Genomic DNA, 17640 nt, shown 5'->3' with positions numbered 1-17640 from the left:
TTACTTACAGCTTCCCCATGTGGTTGAAAAGCGCAACAGTGCCTGGTATCAGACATTCTTCTGCAGGAAGGGGGAGGGGCGGGGCTGTGTTTCCTACCCTCCACCGCCACTTTCAGAGTGTGCTTGTAGCAGCTAGGAGGCTGCTCAGGTTGCAGCAACAGTACAGTTTGTCCAGTTAAAAGTTGTTCTGTCACTAAAATAATTTTAGAGACATTATTTAAAGGTAAAAAACTACATAGTGTTGCTTTAAATCACTAAATTGTGATTTAAGGTTTTCTACATACAGTCATTGTACGTAATGTAAAGAACATTCTGTGAAAATATAACCTTGATATATTTAATATTGACTGAGTAAGGTCATGTCAAAGATTGAAATAGATGTAAAATCAGTGATTGAAAGGACATTTTGATTGGATTATGAGAATTTAGTCTGGATTTCAAAGACAGGGTCACATATACTGTATCCAGATGTGCCATGCAGTCAAGCGAAGCACAGTTTTAACATGTTAAAGGTTTTGGGATGAGGCCACTGTCATTCCAAAGGGAATTTAATTGAAGAAAAATGATGGTGTATTCCCATAAGTGCAAGATGAGTCATCTGTATTTTCCAAAAGAGACAAAGCATTTTTATTCAAAAAGTTTACTTTGCAAATTTTTAGAAATACACCGTCATTTAATGGCCTCTGTACATTAGCGTTTAATTATAATCGGGCAATAAATCTGGCTTAAACGAGTCATTAATTATACATATATTGGTTATTCAACATCAGTATATTAGTAGCAATTGTAAGAGCTTTCCCTGCTCTGTCAGCAGAGCTTGAATTGCATTATAGCTCTTGTATTATTTATGGAAGTTATTATTTTGCAATAGTGTGGCTGAGACCTGCAAGCTGTATATTATATTGGGATGTATACAAATAGTAAAATCTGTGAACCTGCTGAGATGTGAAACAAGGTACGACTGTATATCTGGATCGTAGATACTCTCTCCAAACAGAGGCAGTGATAAATAATACATTAGAACTTTTACATTTGATTTCTTGTTATAGCTGTGTTTAAGTAATAATCTCTTGCAAGCCTTGTTACCAGTATAGTGAATACAAGGTCACTGTTGTTCTGTGGCTTTCTGTCCTAAAACCCAGAGAAGAAAGCAGGTGGTAACATTTATAGGCCAAATCCTTACACATCAGGAGAGATTTCCCTCTGACTTTGAGCGTGTGTGTGCTGCAGATAAGCTGCATTCACGTCACTAATCACACACTTCAGCTGATAACATTGCCAAGACCACACAATTCAAATTCAAGCAGGGCTGCATGCACAGGGCTGCATCTTTGGTTTACCTGTGCACTGCTTTCATAATAGCTGTGATATAGACACATTTACTAAACATTTCGGTAACCTTTTCACTTAAACTTTCCAATTCAGTGTAAGCAGGCATTTAATGTGCTAAAATTGCATTATGCAGTGAGCATTTAGCTTAAAGTAATAACTTGGCTATTGACTAAATTTGATTGAGGTGAGTCAATCTACCTACGAGGAAAGATTGTTAAACATGCAGCAGGTCTTGTCACTGCTCATTTGTCAAAAACTGGTGTGATTTAAATTGAAATCAAATTCACTTCTGTTTATATTGACAGCCTGTCAACATTATAGAGAGGAGCAAGGTAGACATTCTGCAAAATATCTTAATTTGTGTTCCAGAGATGGTGATTTAACCATTTAAAGGAATATGTTTTACAAAAAAAATGTAATACTGTCATTAACTCAAGTATAAATTTGTTTTGCTGAACACAAAGACGAAGAATGGGTGTAATAAGGAAGATCTGGGGCACCATTGAGCTTCATAGTAGGGAAAAAACACTGTGGAAGTGAATGGTGCCCCTGATTAGTTTTGCTTACATTTTTCATTGTTCATTAGAGTAGTAATTTATTCAGGTTTGGAACAACTTAAAACGTAAAACGCGTAAATGATGCCAGACTTTTCATTTTTAGGTGAACTATCCCTTTAAGCTGAAATCTTTGGCCATGACTTGGCCATAAAAGACACAGAAATGATTACCATTATGTTAATGCTTCTTTGTGCTGACCGAAAACATTTCAAGCGTATCTGGGACAGACTGCAATACCCTTTTGCAGTATTCATCATGTTTTAATCTCTACATTGTGAGTAACTGTAGCCGTAGCATTTTTTTACATAAATTCAACCCCAGAGTAGACTAAAATAAAAGCTTTTCATAATGCCAGCATGGACATTTAAAATGACTGAAAGAAATCTATAATGCCTCTCGTATAGTATGTTGTTCGCTGATGCAGTGAAACAGTCTTTGATCGATGAATGCTTTTCTTTTTCTAAATGTAAAATCTTAAAGAGCACCAATTATCCGATTCACGATTTTACATTTCCTATGTTGTGTAATTGTGTGTTAGTATATGCAAAATCACAATGTCTGGTTAATTGGAGGACTTTTTTAGGATGATGAGCTTTGTACAAAATCAATGCGTTTCAGTAAGGCAGGGATTAATGGAGCAACAGTAATGTACGGTATGTGGAAAATAATGTGTTTTCTGAACCATAAACCATGCAAACACATTGTACTATACCAAATACATTAACGTTGATTTTAGCAATCTAATAGGTGTTCTTTAAAAAACAGCTTGACTGCCAGGCTTTAGTGAAGGCCTTTGACGTTGGCTTTGTTTTAGGACGATTACCGTGGGTTCACACCAGCCGCGTTTGAGGCATCAAATTCGCCTCTACCGCGTCTAGTTTGCCGCTTGAACATTTTGAGTTTACTCGCTTCATTTGCGCGTGAAAGTCACGGGTGAAATTCTAGTCAGCGAGACATTCATGCGAAAATTTGCGTTATGGTAGGGGCTTCTGCATAATCACGTCACTACTAGAGCAAGCTCCTGATTGGTTAACGCGGTGCTTTTTTCTGCCGAAGTTGCAACGCTCAATTCGAACTAGACGTGCGAATGAGGCGGCATCGCATCTACCGCACAGCGCTAAACGCCTTATTTGCGCCGCGAGATCTCCAGACACATTGTCTTCACATTGACTTAACATTGAAATCACTCGCGCTTGACGCCTATACCGCGGCTGGTGTGAACGCAGCATTACAAAGTTATGTGTTAGCTATGCTTCAGGATTTCTGGCAGAATTAACAAAATTACATTACATAATAATAAAGAGCCTTGCTATGTTTATGCTTCTCTAATGTTGTTACTAGACTAATTCAGTGTCTTCTGAACAAAGGAAGCTGCCGTATAGTATTTCCTTCAGTTAATGGTTTAACAAACAGTGTTTCTGCATGGACCTCCTGTAAACATCCTGGTTTTAAACAGGCACATATTGTCCTGTCAAATTAGGACCATAAGTAACAATGCAAATTTCTTATGATTTACAACATTTTTATTAATTGCTCGAATGCCGAAACACACACACACACACAGAATTGTGGGATATTATAAGCATTGAGAGACACATCAGTGTTTGCATCAAACATTTATTTATATTTATGCATTTCTCAGATGCTTTTATCCGAAGTGACTCACAGTGAATCAGTATTCGTGTTCCCTGGAATTTGAACCAACAATCTTTTGAGCTGCTAACACAATACTGTACCAGTTGAGCCACAAGAACGACTAAACAGATTATTTTAACCAGCATAACTGCTTGCGACTTTCCTTTAGGATTGGGATGATTATGATTTTCCTGAGAAGATACACAAGCACCTATAGCCTTTATTAAATAGTTATTGAAATTCTTTCTTTTCTCTTCTCTCTCTCTCTCTCTCTCTCTCTCTCGCTCTCGCTCTCTCTCGCACAATATACATTTTCCATCCTGTGCCCAGTCTGTTTCCTTACCCATCAACACAGCACATCCTGCCTGTGAGAGAGGCATGCAGAGATTTAGAAAATCAGGTTCAGTCTCCCCACCCCTCCCTTCCTCTCTGCAAGTGTATGCAGTAATACGTCACAGCAGAGGACTGGTGTGTATGTGCGCAGGCTGGTTACTGTGTGAGCCGGTGGGAAAACAGGAGCATCGCAGATAGAAGACTCATACAGACAACCTTAAAATCACCATGTTGTCCGAGCCGTCCTGTCGTACCTGTTTTGCGGTTTGATGGACACGAAGCCTTGAAACCTCTCTACTGCTTTACTATGTGCTGAGTGATGGACGAGATTTAGCAAACAGGAACTATTGCATTAGTCTCAGGCGCGATTCTTCTCCTCGCTTCGTTCCAAGTACTTGTTACTACCTCGTCTCTTTGAGAAAATGAAAGCAACAGAACGGGACTTTCATTAAGTGTCAGTCATCCAGTTGTTTAATTGTAAGTTCATTACCTGGAGCTGTCTGGATAAAACAGGAAACCATGTGGAGTCAATCTGGGTACTCAAACTACTACCAGTCTCAGCCTGCTCACCCCTTTTATCATGTACCCTACAGGTGGGTGGGTCTGTTATAAAACCATGCTAGAGCGTTTTGGGGACGATAAAGTATTAATATGCTGTTTTTTTAATTATGTTAATGTTCGCAATTCATCTTCCTGTAATACTGAATGTTCACAGATTACTGGCAGGGGGTTCTGTTTGGCCATTGACACTGAAACAGTTTGGCATGGGTTTTGTTGTATAATACTAGACCACGTGCATCTGTGACAGGGATTATTTTGCGACGTGAGCGAATTAACCACAGGATGGGTGTTGTGACAGCGTGGAAATCCAACAGGTCCTGTTGAACTGGCAAGATGAGTGAGTTCGCTGGAACTTAACACATGTCACCAAATAGGTGTCATAAATACTACTACATTTTTGACCCCATTTTGCTCTCTGTGTATAATACATTACAACCTTCCAGTGTAACTCCCATATTTCAAAGTCGTCTGGATTGAAGGTTTTGTATTCTTTGAATACCAGCAGCAACATTCCAATCTTAGAGCCAAATGCTTTTGCTAATACGTTGACTCTTCTTTAGAAGTCTTTTAACAGATTGTTATTGTATTACTAGGCTATTTATATACTCGTGCATGCTTTTGGCTCAGATTTGTAATGATTCAAAGGCTAGTCTTTGCCACAAGTTCATTTTTATTTCAGTGTGCTTCGAGGGAGAGAGCAGGGGTTGCTTTAGTGCAACCTATTTTGTTTTATTGCTGCAATGTGATAATTATACCGAACCCATGATTGTGAGCTTCTCCCTTAATAACACACAACTGTGGCTTCTACCTGCCCGTGTGTTTACATTTTGCTTACCCACCTAGATGTAATTACAGTACATTTAGGTGTAGAAAATAACTAGTTTTTAGGTTCTTACTCAGCTTCCAAATGCATGTACAAGCAGGCCTGTTTCACAATTACTGTTTAACTGTCAAATGACAATGAAGCAAGAGATGGTGCTTTTAAAACCTTTCTTCATGTTATCACTTTGGTTTCGTGACAGATGGTGGCTAAACAAACACACATGCATTAAGTTTATTTAAAGGTGCTGTATAGAAACTGCATTTACTTGACATATCGTGAGCCTCAAACACTATTGTTTCTTCTTTCTTATGTAAACTTTGTGCATGCAAAAGACCCCTGTAAAACAGGCCAATCTCAACATAACACAGACTGTGACATTACAGTCGTGATGTATGCCCTAATTTATATATTAAATAAATTGCAGTGTTGTTACAATGCTAAAAACAAAATTGTGACTGCTGAGTTAGCGCTATATGCTAGCAAATGCTGTATGCTAGCGTTTAGGCTGATGTTCTACTATTGAGGTTACAGTTATGTATTGCAGGTCCATGCAGGAAAACACAAATAAACTTAACACTTAGAAACATTCATTTTCAATCATTTACGCATTTGGCAGACACTTTTATCCTAAAGCAACTTACAGTGCATTACAAGGCATACATTTTATCATCATGTTTGTTCCCTGGGATCGAACCAATTACCTTTTACCTTTTGCTCTGCTAATGCAATGCTCTTCCACATTATCTTTAAAGTAGATTTTTGTCAGGGTCAGCTAAGCTTAGGAGGAAGGCCTCTGTGATGTGAACAATTGTAGTTTGCATTATTTATTATACAGTGCATTTTTTAAGTGGCGATGTAAGATGGACAATGTATAGTTAACAGGTCATTATTGCAGATAAGTATCTGAGACATAACTGTGGGTTTACACCAGATGCGAGTTCAACGATTTGCGCGAGTAGATTACATACAAAGTCAGTGCAAAGACACGATCAGATGCGTCTTCGCGTGGGCCGATGTGAATGATGCGATATGGGCGTCACGTTTGCCGTGAAAACATGCGCCATTCGCCTCAAACGCTTCTTCGCCCAAGTTGAAAATATTCAACTCGAGCGAAAAATTTGCATGACACGAAGTTAAATCCCGCAAGTAATCTAAAGCGAGAAACGCGATGCGATTGCACGCTTCGCGTTTGGTGTAAACCCACAGTAAGACCCTGATTACACTGTCAGGGTTTACAGTATTTTGGCATGGGGTGGTTTTCCTGGAAATGGCTTATCCTAGTCCCAGACTGAAATGCATGTTTGAGCTGCTTTAAAGGTGCTCTAAGCGAATTGAAGCGTTTTAGACCATAAAACATTTTTTGTTACATACCGGAAACATCTCCTCACTATCTGCTTGCTGCCTGTCCGCTGATCAAACTGTAAAAAAAACGTGATCTCTGTAGACAGCCCAGGCTTCACAAACGGCAATATCAACAAGTGGCCAAACCTAGCATCACAAAACAAAGTATTCCAGCCAATAAACAACAAAAAGGATTTGGGGGTGGGGGTTGGGCACGTTCATGAAAGCACGGAAGGGAGGGGGAGGGGGAGGAGTTAGCTACGCTCCGTCTGTTTGAAAACAGTTTCAAACATCAACAATAACTAACGTCTCGCAGATTCGCTTAGAGAGCCTTTAATTTAAAAACATCTTGCAATGACATATATTATCATATATCAGTGCCATTGTACACACCTTTATTGTGTTTTTTAAGGTATGTTTGTAAAAACTACTTAAAGGAACAGTATGTAGGATTGTGGCCAAAACTGATATTGCAATCAGAAAACTTGTGGCTAAAACTGGTACTGCAATCACACAACTGGTGGCTAATACACAAGATGACAACATAAACATCAGTTGAGGGCTGCAACTCCACTTTTTAAATGACAATATCCTTGCCGGACCACTGTTGTCAGTTATATAAGTATTGAAATGAAAATAATTTCTTAATGTCTAATGACACATAAGGGCCATTTTATGATTAATTGATAAAAATTTCTTACATACTGTTCCTTTAAATGTCCTAAGATAACTAATGGCGCTTCCATTGCATAGTACCCCACGTTTTGGTTTGGTTTAGTTTGGGTCGGGTCAGCTTACTTTTAGGAGCTTTTCCATTAGGTGCAGTACGTAGTACCCAATACTTTTTTTAGTACCACCTTGGTGTACCAAACGTTATGCGAAAAGATCACTGATTAGTCTGAGAGAATCGTCACTACCAGCGTCTTCGCTATAATGTTAAAATTTGCTTTACCTTCATGCTAGCTTGGGTTGTCTCGAACAAACATGTTGTCATCTGTGCTCTGCTATATGTCCCCAAACTCCCTTTTAGTGATGAAAAGCATCCACATGTTGAGACCAGGAACACATACCAGTTTTTTCCAGACTTGCAGCACATTCGCAATGCGCAGTATATGTGTATGCAACTTTGAGGCTCAGCGGAGTGCGTTGACTGACGACACCACCGGTGTTTGTACAAAAACTGTCATGTGATGCAGAGGTAGTGATAAACACAATGTGCAAACATCTATTTATGGTGGTCAATTTTGATTTTGTGGCAGACTGAGAAATAAATGAATGTATGGGAATGTACAGCAATGCTCTCACTTGTATGATGTCACAGCAGTAGGCAGCGCAAATATAACGACACGCCTATAATCCCTCCCACTCCGAAGTGTTACGAAACTCGATGGAAAAGCTAACCGAGCCAAAGTAAGGGGAGCTGACTCGACCTGACCCAAACCACACCGTGGGGTACTATGCAATGGAAAAGCGCCATATGGTCCTTGTCCTGGATCAATCTAAACAATGTCCGGGAAACCACCCCATAATGTTTTTTCATGAGTAGGCACAAATGTAGGGACGTGAGTTGTCGAGCATGTCTTAATGGCTTAGCAAGATTAGACATGACTAAAAGAAAAGCAATGTTTTAACAGTTGGTAGTTTTTTACACAAATTTAATGATGATAATGATTGGGAAACCCTTGCATGCAAAAACCAAAACTTAACTAATGGTCAGAGTTAATTTCAACTTAAACCAAGCAAACCTGCATCTGTTCTTAACAGCCAGTAATCTTTAAGCATTTTTTCTAGTATAGATAAACTTGGTATTGCTGTGACCTTGCTGTCATGTAGGGACCAGCTGGGCCTAACCAGACAAACCCAGACCCCATAGATCAATATTATCTGTTTCTCAGCTCGCACGATATGTGAAAAAAAATCATCAATGACAATCAATCACTCAATAATCAATTAAGTGAAGTTGGAAATTTCTCTTTGGTTTTCATCAGGCAGCTGTACTCAGAGGTAATCTCTTCAGTACATGCAGTTTAACATTATAAATGCAGCTTTTCATAATAAAAGCCTTTGGCTCTGTGACAGACTTACTGCATTTTATTATCTGTGCCATTTACAAAAAAGCCCATCTGCTACTCGTGGCTGGCACTAACCAATCACGATCCAGTACGGGTCCCAGAGACGCCACACTGACAGTTCACTACCCCAAAAGAGGGCTAAAAAAAGTCCTACACTCATCTGAGATCTGAATCCTGGCTTTTAATTTATGTACTGACACGACTTGATTTATCCAGTGATGTCAGAAGATTGAGAGGATCAGACAGATGATCCAGATGTGTGATTTTTGTCCAAGCTTCAAGCTTCCTCATTCCTGTCTCCCTCTCTATGATGAGTGGATATTTAACCAATAAACAGGAAAAAAAATCTGTGATAGGACAATACATATTACAGCTGTTTAAAAAAATGTGGAGCTACTGTTTTGAGAGCTGCTTGGGAGTGAACCACACGAGGTATGTTTGATTTACTACAGTATGTCAAAAAGTATCTATACCTCTTGTGTTTATATTATCAAGAGAAAAATATCTGTTAGTGTATGTAAAGTACATGGCTAACCTTGAATAGTCTTTAATAAACATAGTTATGGCATCTTCCAGTGGTGGTTAAGTATATGCTCCCTGAACCCATTCATGCCAAAGAGGTGGACGTTTTGCCATAAATGGACCAAATTGATGATGTTTTTTTAGTTTTATAGTGTCGAGCAACAGAGGTGACATCTTAAAATTCTCTGTAACTCTTAAAGTCTGTGACTCTAATTTCAACAACATCTGACATCATTTTCTAAATCTCTCACGCCTTTCTCTAAACCGCCCGTCTGACATTTAAATGTCGCCATTCAGCGAGGGACTCGGGCTGCAGTCTGCTTTTTGCTTACATGCCCTGCCTGTCACACAGCGTGTGTGTGCATTGGTCTGTGAGGCCTTTATTAATTCATAGCAGCCCTTTATGAAAGTCTCTCATCGCTCCTGAGGAATATCTTGCTTTTTGAGTAGGAGATTAGGATAGTTACTGTCTTTCTTAGCTTTATGATCAAATCTATGACAGTATACAAAATGAATCGTGGCTAGTAGCAGTTCATTTCCTCTTTAAATGTTTCTGAATGATTGAAGATTGACACTAATGTGAATTAAGCTATGCAGAATAATGAAATTAGCATCATCTGTCTTTGTAGGATGAGAGAGGTCTAAAAATAACACTACTGTGAGCTTTGCATTTCTGTGAAAATATGTGTGTTGTGTGAATCTGCACCAAGTGTTTGGGTTCGTGTGCTTATACAATATATTTGTATTTCTTCCACATACTAGACACCTACTTTAATCGCAAAGCTACAAATGTGATTTCCAACAGATGATATAAACAGACTCTGTTTACTTGTGTAGCAAACAAGTGATTCTTACTGTGAGAAGGGCAGTGGATTTGCATGAAAACATGAGGGGAGGGGGAGACATTGTTGTAAGTGTCTTGAATAATTTCAGATGTCGTGGTCACGGTGGGTGGCAAACATTCCAAAGTTTGAATATTTGAGAATAATGTTGCTTTATCTTGATAAATACACTTTTAAAAATAAAGGTTCACAGCGATGCCATAGAAGAGCCTTGTTTGGTTCCTCAAAGAACCATTTATTCAAAGGTTCTTTAAAGAACCATTTTCTTCATACATTTTAGAACCCTTTTTCACCTTAAAGGATTAGTCAATTTTCTTAAAAAAATCCAGATAATTTACTTACCACCATGTTATTCAAAATGTTGACGTCTTTCTTTGTTCAGTCGAGAAGAAATAATGTTTTTTGAGCAAAACATTCCAGGATTGTTTTCATTTTATTGGACTTTAATGGACCCCAATACTTAACAGTTTTAATGCAGTTTAAAATTGCAGTTTCAAAGGACTCTAAATGATCTCAAATGAGGCATAAGGGTCTTATCTAGTGAATCGATTGTCATTTTTGGCAAGAAAATAAAAAATTGCAATTTTAAACCACAACTTCTCGTCTTCCTCCGGTCCTGTGACGCGTCAACGCAACCTCACGTAATACGTCATCACGTCACGAGGTTACGGATGACGTATGCAAAACTATGCCCCAGTGTTTACAAGTGTGAAGAAAGAGGACCGTTCCAACATTGTTGTATGTTGAATGATACTAATTAATGTCTTTGTGTCAGTTTATTGTTTAAAATGGTCCGCAAATCTTTTTGGTTGGGGGCATGAAGGGATACACCATAAACGGGGGTCTTCACACCCAAAAAGATTGAGAACCGCTGCTTTAAAGAACCATTTAGGCAGTAAAGGTTCTTCTATGGCATCGTGAAGCACCTTTATTTTTAATAGTGGATTCCATAACCCCATACAAACAAACAAACTATCTCTGAAATATTATGTGCTGGCGCTTCACAAACGTTGGTGGAAAATGACTTGAGGCATCCGTTGGGGAAGCTACATTTTTTAGATGTTTTTGTTTTTATGTGGTTTGTTTCTTTTGTTTTTGGCACAATGTTTTGCAATTTTTCTGCATTTTCATGATAATTTACATGGTTCCAGAAGGTAAAAAATACCATGGCAAATGCAATATGATAGTATTATTTAGTTATTGGAGACTGTAGTGGAAATGACTCTGAGTTAAATGCCACAAAAATCCCATGGGATTTACTGGATCTGGTTAGATTTGTGTGGGATTTCATTTCTGATTTGTAGGCAGGAACAGGCAGTCTGATAGTACTTGTTTTTCGTCTATTTTTTAATTATAAAAGCTTTCTGTTACCTGTGGTGTTGAGTCTGACACATTTCAGTTTAATACTTCAGAAGGGTTTGATTTAATTAGCTGAATAATTCTTATTTTACAAGCACGTATAGGCTAAATAACGTGTTTTGGACTGAAACCTGCGCAGATACCTTAAATCTGACTGAGTTGTTTTTTTTTAGGTAATAATGAGATATCTTTTATGGTTGGAAAATGGAAAATCAGAGCAATACATGTCTAAATCAACTGCACAGCGCTTGGATAATTTCATTATTGTCATTATTATAAACTGATGATCTTGTTTGTTAGCTGTCCAGTCCAATTTTGCTTTTACTGAAATGTAAATGAACAGAACTGGTAATGTAATCAACCTGCTATTTTGCATACAAATAACAAGAATAGTGTTTCTCTTATTAAAATACACAACTTATTTATACCTTGCGGATTGTCTTTTCATTTTGACCTATGACATCATTATTTTCCCAACAAATGCTAAAAAATGACCTTCGTTCTCAGCTTAGCCTGAACTTTTATTTTTGTGAGTCACCAAGTACACAAAAACATTCAGTAACGACCTTACAATAAGGTTGTATTTGTTTATATTAGTAAATGCATTAGCTAACATGATGAACTAACAATGAGCAATATAGTTCAGTTTCAGCATATATTAATTTTGGTAGTTAATGGCAATTGTTCATGTTAGTTCATTGTGCATTAGGTAAAGTTAACAGTTACAACTTGATTTAAAAATGTATTAATGCATGATGAAATTAACATGAGTAATAAATGCCGTGTTTTTCATTGTCAGTTCATGTTAGCTAATGCAATAACTACCGTTAAAGTTCATGTAAGGTCTGTGTATATTAAATTTGTTCTTAGTTTGTCACACCACAAAAAAAACATGTTATTAACCAATTAGCCAAATATGAATAATAAAAAACCAGGTAAATAGTTTAAGTTATCATAAAAACAGAATTAGGAAAAACATGCAGGATTCTCTTCTCTTAAACTCAGGGGGCGCGTCCGCTATCTGCTCTGTAACCACGCCCACTCTCTGAAAAGCTGCCATCTTTCCAGGGTGTCCGTGGGGTTGTAAAATGTCTTAAAGGTAGTAAATTAAATTAGCCAAAATTAAAGGCATTAAAAAGTTTAATAAAGTAATAAATGTCATCTGACGAGGTATTAAATTCCGAACCCCCATTCAACCAGACCTATGAGTTTCAATTTGTGTTAAGTGCAGGCCTTATTTTAAAATTCCTAAAGTTTGTGTGGATTTATTTATATGTTGTGAGTAGGACCTGAGCAATATCATGTGACGTGGTGTTAGCTCGCATGTGCGTTGAAACAAACTGAGTAACCGACTGGATTGCTGTAATACCTGTTCGCCAGTTTGCTTCTATTTCAGTCATTTAAAGGCAGGGTCCATGATCTCTGAAAGCCAATGTTGACATTTGACATAACCTAAACAAACGCCCCCACCCCAACAGAATCTGGACTTTCGGATGATAGACCTGGCCCACACATATGCAACCCAGGCAACAATGTCGTTTAGTAGACACGCACCTTACTGCTAAAACTGTGTTTTGGTTGTCGGCATGACTTCTTTTCTCCAAAAGCGTTTTTCAGAAATCGTGCACTCTGCCTTTAAGAGACATTATGGGGAAATGCAAGACGATTAATATAACCTGGGTGGGTGAATGGTGTCAAATCGCATATGAAATCAAATAGCCACCAAACTATGATGCGAGGACGTTGCGAGAGTCTCTTAAAGATGGTGTAGTGGCATCTAGTGGTGAGATAGCGAATTGCAACCAACAGCTCACCCCCCAATTTCAAAACGCATATGGTAGCTGCCACAGGACAAACATGTAATCGTCTAATGCTACGTACACACCAAACGCGGGGCATCGCGTTACTCGCTCTAGATTACTCGTGGATTTAACTTCGTGTCATGTTAATTTTTTGCTTAAGTTCAATATTTTTAACTTGGGTGAAGATGCGTTTGAGGCGAATAGCGCATGTTTTCGCGGCAAACACGCCACCCATATTGCGTCATTCGCATCGCCCCGCGCGAGGACACATCTGATCGCGTCTTTGCATTGACTTTTTATGTAATCTACTTGCGCAAATTGTTGAACTCGCGTTTGATGTATATGCCCCATAAGACAACATAGGGATGAAATGTGCTCTGTAGAGCAGTTTGTATGTTTAGGGCTACTGTAAAACATGATGGCGACTTCCATGTAAGTGGATCTGCAGTGTATGTAGATACAAACAGCTTATTCTAATGTAATAAAAACAATACAGTTTATTATGTAAGGTCTTTATACACCACTGATAATATAGTTATATATATATAATGTATGTATATTATATTATAAGACGATCCTTCTTAAAGTTAACCTTATTACTGCTACAACCTGAATGGACCCAGTTGTGTTAGGGACGGGACCATGGGCTGTGGCTCCAGTGTCTCATCAAAGCCATGATTTTAGACACGCCCAATAAATCCTGAACTCAAAAATAGTGAAAAGCTGTTTAACAGTCTAACTTCACAATTCAGTACTACAAAGTTCACAGTCTTTGTAATTTGTTTTAGCAATGCATTTCTAACAAGTATAATGACTTTACACAAACTTTAACAAATCCCATCTTATTGTAAAGTTACATTACCTCTTTAGGTTAACATACCTGTCTTTCCTTTCCTTTGCCTGCCAGTGTGTGTGCTTCTGTACAGTGTGTAGGCATAAGTGTGGTGACTCATACTGTACAAGCATCATATTGAATGAAGAGCGAACAATGGACAGAACAAATGGTCAGATGGAAGGTTTGGATCAAAGAGCCATATTACCTGTTTCCTGCTTCTTTTACCTCCTGTGCACCATGACAGAGGCACACCGAGCCATGTCATGTCCTTCTCTATGACAAAACAACATCTCTAACAGAGAGGAAAAGACACGTTGCCGGCTATCAGGCAGCTGGAGGCTATTTTAAGCCAAGATCCACGTTTGGCCTCGATGGACTTCCGCCTCTGCTTTTCCTTCAGACACCATATATCAGTTTTTGCAACTGGCAGCATCAATAAAGCCCTGAGGAATGTGAAAAGACACAGCAAAAGAACTTGATGTGGATGTGGTATGTTTTGCTCAGTTCATGCCTTCTACTTATTGGGTTTTTAACAATTGTGTAGTCACAACTAGCAACTGCTTGGCTGAGATAAATGTTAATTGGTTTTAAACTTGGTTTTGCTTGTTATTGGAATACACACATAAAGACTTTGATGATTCTGTTTTTCTGTAAACTCTGGAAAATCAAACAGGTGCACAATGTCATATTCCAGAATGTTTTCTTCATTTTTAAGTCACGGATAAAAGAGTCTGCTTAATGATTGAATGCAAATGTGATGAAATGTCACAGATGTTACTGTGATGGATAATTTAAATGCAATTTGTGGCATCTAAAGTATTATAAAAACGAACATTAGGATGGTTTAGTTTTACATAATTCATGCTTGATGGTTTTGAAAGGTACATTGAAAATGTTATTTAATCTCACATTGTTAGCAGTGATTTTAATTTCAAGGGACACTCCACTTTTTTGAAAATATGTTCATTTCCAGCTCCCCTAGAGTTAAACATTTGATTTTTTATGTTTTGGAATCCATTCAGCCGATCTCCAGGATTATGCTAGCATAGCTTAGCATAATCCATTGAATCTGATTAGATCATAAGCATTGCGTTAAAAAATAGCATAGTGATATGATGCACTGTCCGAAAATAGTCCCCTTGGTTACTTTCAATAGGAGGGGACTATTTTCAGGCACTGCTTAATATCACTACGCCTGCTGTAACGGCAGGAAAGTCCTTGATTATTACGCTTGAATGAGTGTATAGTTCCTAGCCATATCGCCTAGAAAATCGCAACTTTTAATTTTCTGTCGGTCTTAGTACACGATGTAACTAGAGAAGAGTCAAGTTTTAAATAGGAAAAATTTCCAAACTCTTTGGTTATTTTTTAGCGCGATGCTAATAGTCTAATCAGATTCAATGGATTGTGCTAAGCTATGCTAAAAGTGATAGCGTCAGACCCGGAGATCAGCTGAATAGATTCCAAAACAGTAAAAATCAAATGTTTAATTTTAGGGGAACTGGAAAATGAGCATATTTTCAAAAAAGTGCCCCTTTAATAATACAGGAACAAATAGAAACCACATATACTGATGTAGTCACACTCACTATACACCTGTTGTTTTTGGACTACTAGTATTACTAGACTCTATCTTATAAGCAACATTAAAGTTACAATTCATCCAAAAATTTGAATTTGGTCAATATTTTCTCATCCTAGTTTTATTTTAAACTCATATAATTTTTTTTTAATTGTAGAACACATGTCTACAACAAAATAATTTTTACACTGCTTTTCCATGCAGTTAAAGTGAATGATGACCATAAAATGGCAACAATTAGACTGAATCCAAGTAATAGCTTTATAGTATGTAAGGAAGGCATAGATTTAAATTGCTGATAAGTTAATATTCACAGAAAATCTTTGCGCTCCGTTTCAAATTTCATTTGTTTGCGTATATTTAAATGTGGCATGTTTTGACTGGCCAATGTTTTTATTTTATTTGATAACGTCCACTGTGGTGAAACATGTCTGTGCGGTTTATCCGGTTGGACAACATTAGTACAGCATTTGTAAGTTGCTTTGCATGTGATTTGAGTAGTATGAAAGCGGTTCTGTTTACACTCAACCGCTCTTCTCTCACAGTTCAATGCTCCCATGACCTGTCAGACTTGTAGAAATTTGATAATGATTACAGTGAGAGGCAGAAAGGGATATTCCCACCCAAAAATGTGACAAGGCTTTCCTTCATCGTTTCTGCTTACACCCAAAGCCAAATATATTCACACTTGTACTGGAGTACATTGCAGATTATGTATATTTGCACAAGGTAATGGTAACAATCTGTTTTGTGGATGTTCAGAAAAAGAAACAGATCTGCTGTACAGTATAACAAGCTTTTAATGATTAAAACCTTTGCAAATATGCAGAACAGCTTGGAAAAGATGCTATGTGTCTGTTAAGCCTCTATTCAGATTACAGGATTTCTCAAAAGATGCAATATTCAGCTCCTGAATGTTCTGACAAAGTTGCTCAGTTCAGTGAGATGACTTGTTGGTTAATCTGTTTTCCCCAGACGTCTGAGCTTTTGAATTGCCTTATTTTTTATGGTTTTCTGAGGTAATGAAGGCTTGTGAATCACAACAGTAACACAGATGTTATGCATATCTGCAGGATAGAAAGTTAATTGAAAAGGCATTTAAACCCTAATTCTTCTATTTTTTGCTATCGTTATTGTGCTAAAACCCTTCAGACTAAAATAATATATTGTTTCACAATGGCAATCTTTCGTCTGGGACAGCCAAAAATTGTGCAGTGTATCCCGGGCTTAAGGATTATTAGAAAAACCATACTAATACCGTGTTTGACCCCCTTTCGCCTTCAGAACTGCCTTAATTCTACGTGGCATTGTTTCAACAAGGTGCTGAAAGCATTCTTTAGAAATGTTGGGCCATATTGATAGGAAAGCATCTTGCAGTTGATGGAGATTTGTGGGATGCACATCTAGTGCATGAAGCTCCCGTTCCACCACATCCCAATAATGCTCTATTGGGTTGAGATCTGGTGACTGTGGGGGCCATTTTAGTACAGTTAACTCATTGTGATGTTCAAGAAACCAATTTGAAATGATTCAAGCTTTGTAACATGGTGCATTATTATGCTGGAAGTAGCCATCAGATGATGGGTACATGGTGGTCATAAAGGGATGGACATGGTCAGAAACAATGCTCAGGAATGGCCGTGGCATTTAAATGATGCCCAATTGGCACTAAGGGGCCTAAAGTGTGCCAAGAAAACATCCCCCACACCATTACACCACCACCACCAGCCTGCACAGTGGTAACAAGGCATGATGGATCCATGTTCTCATTCGGTTAATGGCATGCCAAATTCTGACTCTACTCTGAATGTTTCAACAGAAATCGAGACTCATTAGACCAGGGAACATTTTTTCAGTCTTCAACTGTCCAATTTTGGTGAGCTTGTGCAAATTGTAGCATCTTTTTCCTATTTGTAGTGGAGATGAGTGGTACCCGGTTGGGTCTTCTGCTATTGTAGCCCATCCGCCTTAAGGTTGTGCGTGTTGTGGCTTCACAAATGCTTTGCTGCATACCTCGGTTGTAACGAGTGGTTATTTCAGTCAA

General features: G+C 38.1%; 1 protein-coding gene across 15 annotated transcripts in view; it reads left to right on the top strand.

Annotated features, from left to right (window-relative positions):
• The window catches only part of plekha7a (pleckstrin homology domain containing, family A member 7a), a 79684-nt gene that overhangs the window by 11277 nt on the left and 50767 nt on the right, over nt 1-17640 (top strand). Inside the window, exons 1-2 of one of the 15 annotated variants that reach the window (XM_073853556.1) lie at nt 4433-4450; nt 14087-14503. The exons of 12 other annotated variants lie outside the window; for them this stretch is intronic. In XM_073853556.1, the coding sequence (XP_073709657.1) occupies nt 14493-14503 (11 nt within the window). In that variant the 5' untranslated portion in view covers nt 4433-4450; nt 14087-14492. Of the gene's footprint in view, nt 1-3854; nt 4451-14086; nt 14504-17640 lie in introns of those variants that run through there. 2 more of the 15 variants (XM_073853550.1, XM_073853555.1) reach the window with 2 other exon arrangements.

This window comes from Misgurnus anguillicaudatus, chromosome 15 (genome assembly GCF_027580225.2).
Source record: "Misgurnus anguillicaudatus chromosome 15, ASM2758022v2, whole genome shotgun sequence".
NCBI classification, from domain to species: Eukaryota; Metazoa; Chordata; class Actinopteri; order Cypriniformes; family Cobitidae; genus Misgurnus; species Misgurnus anguillicaudatus.
This window is presented reverse-complemented; position numbering and strand designations above follow the sequence as displayed.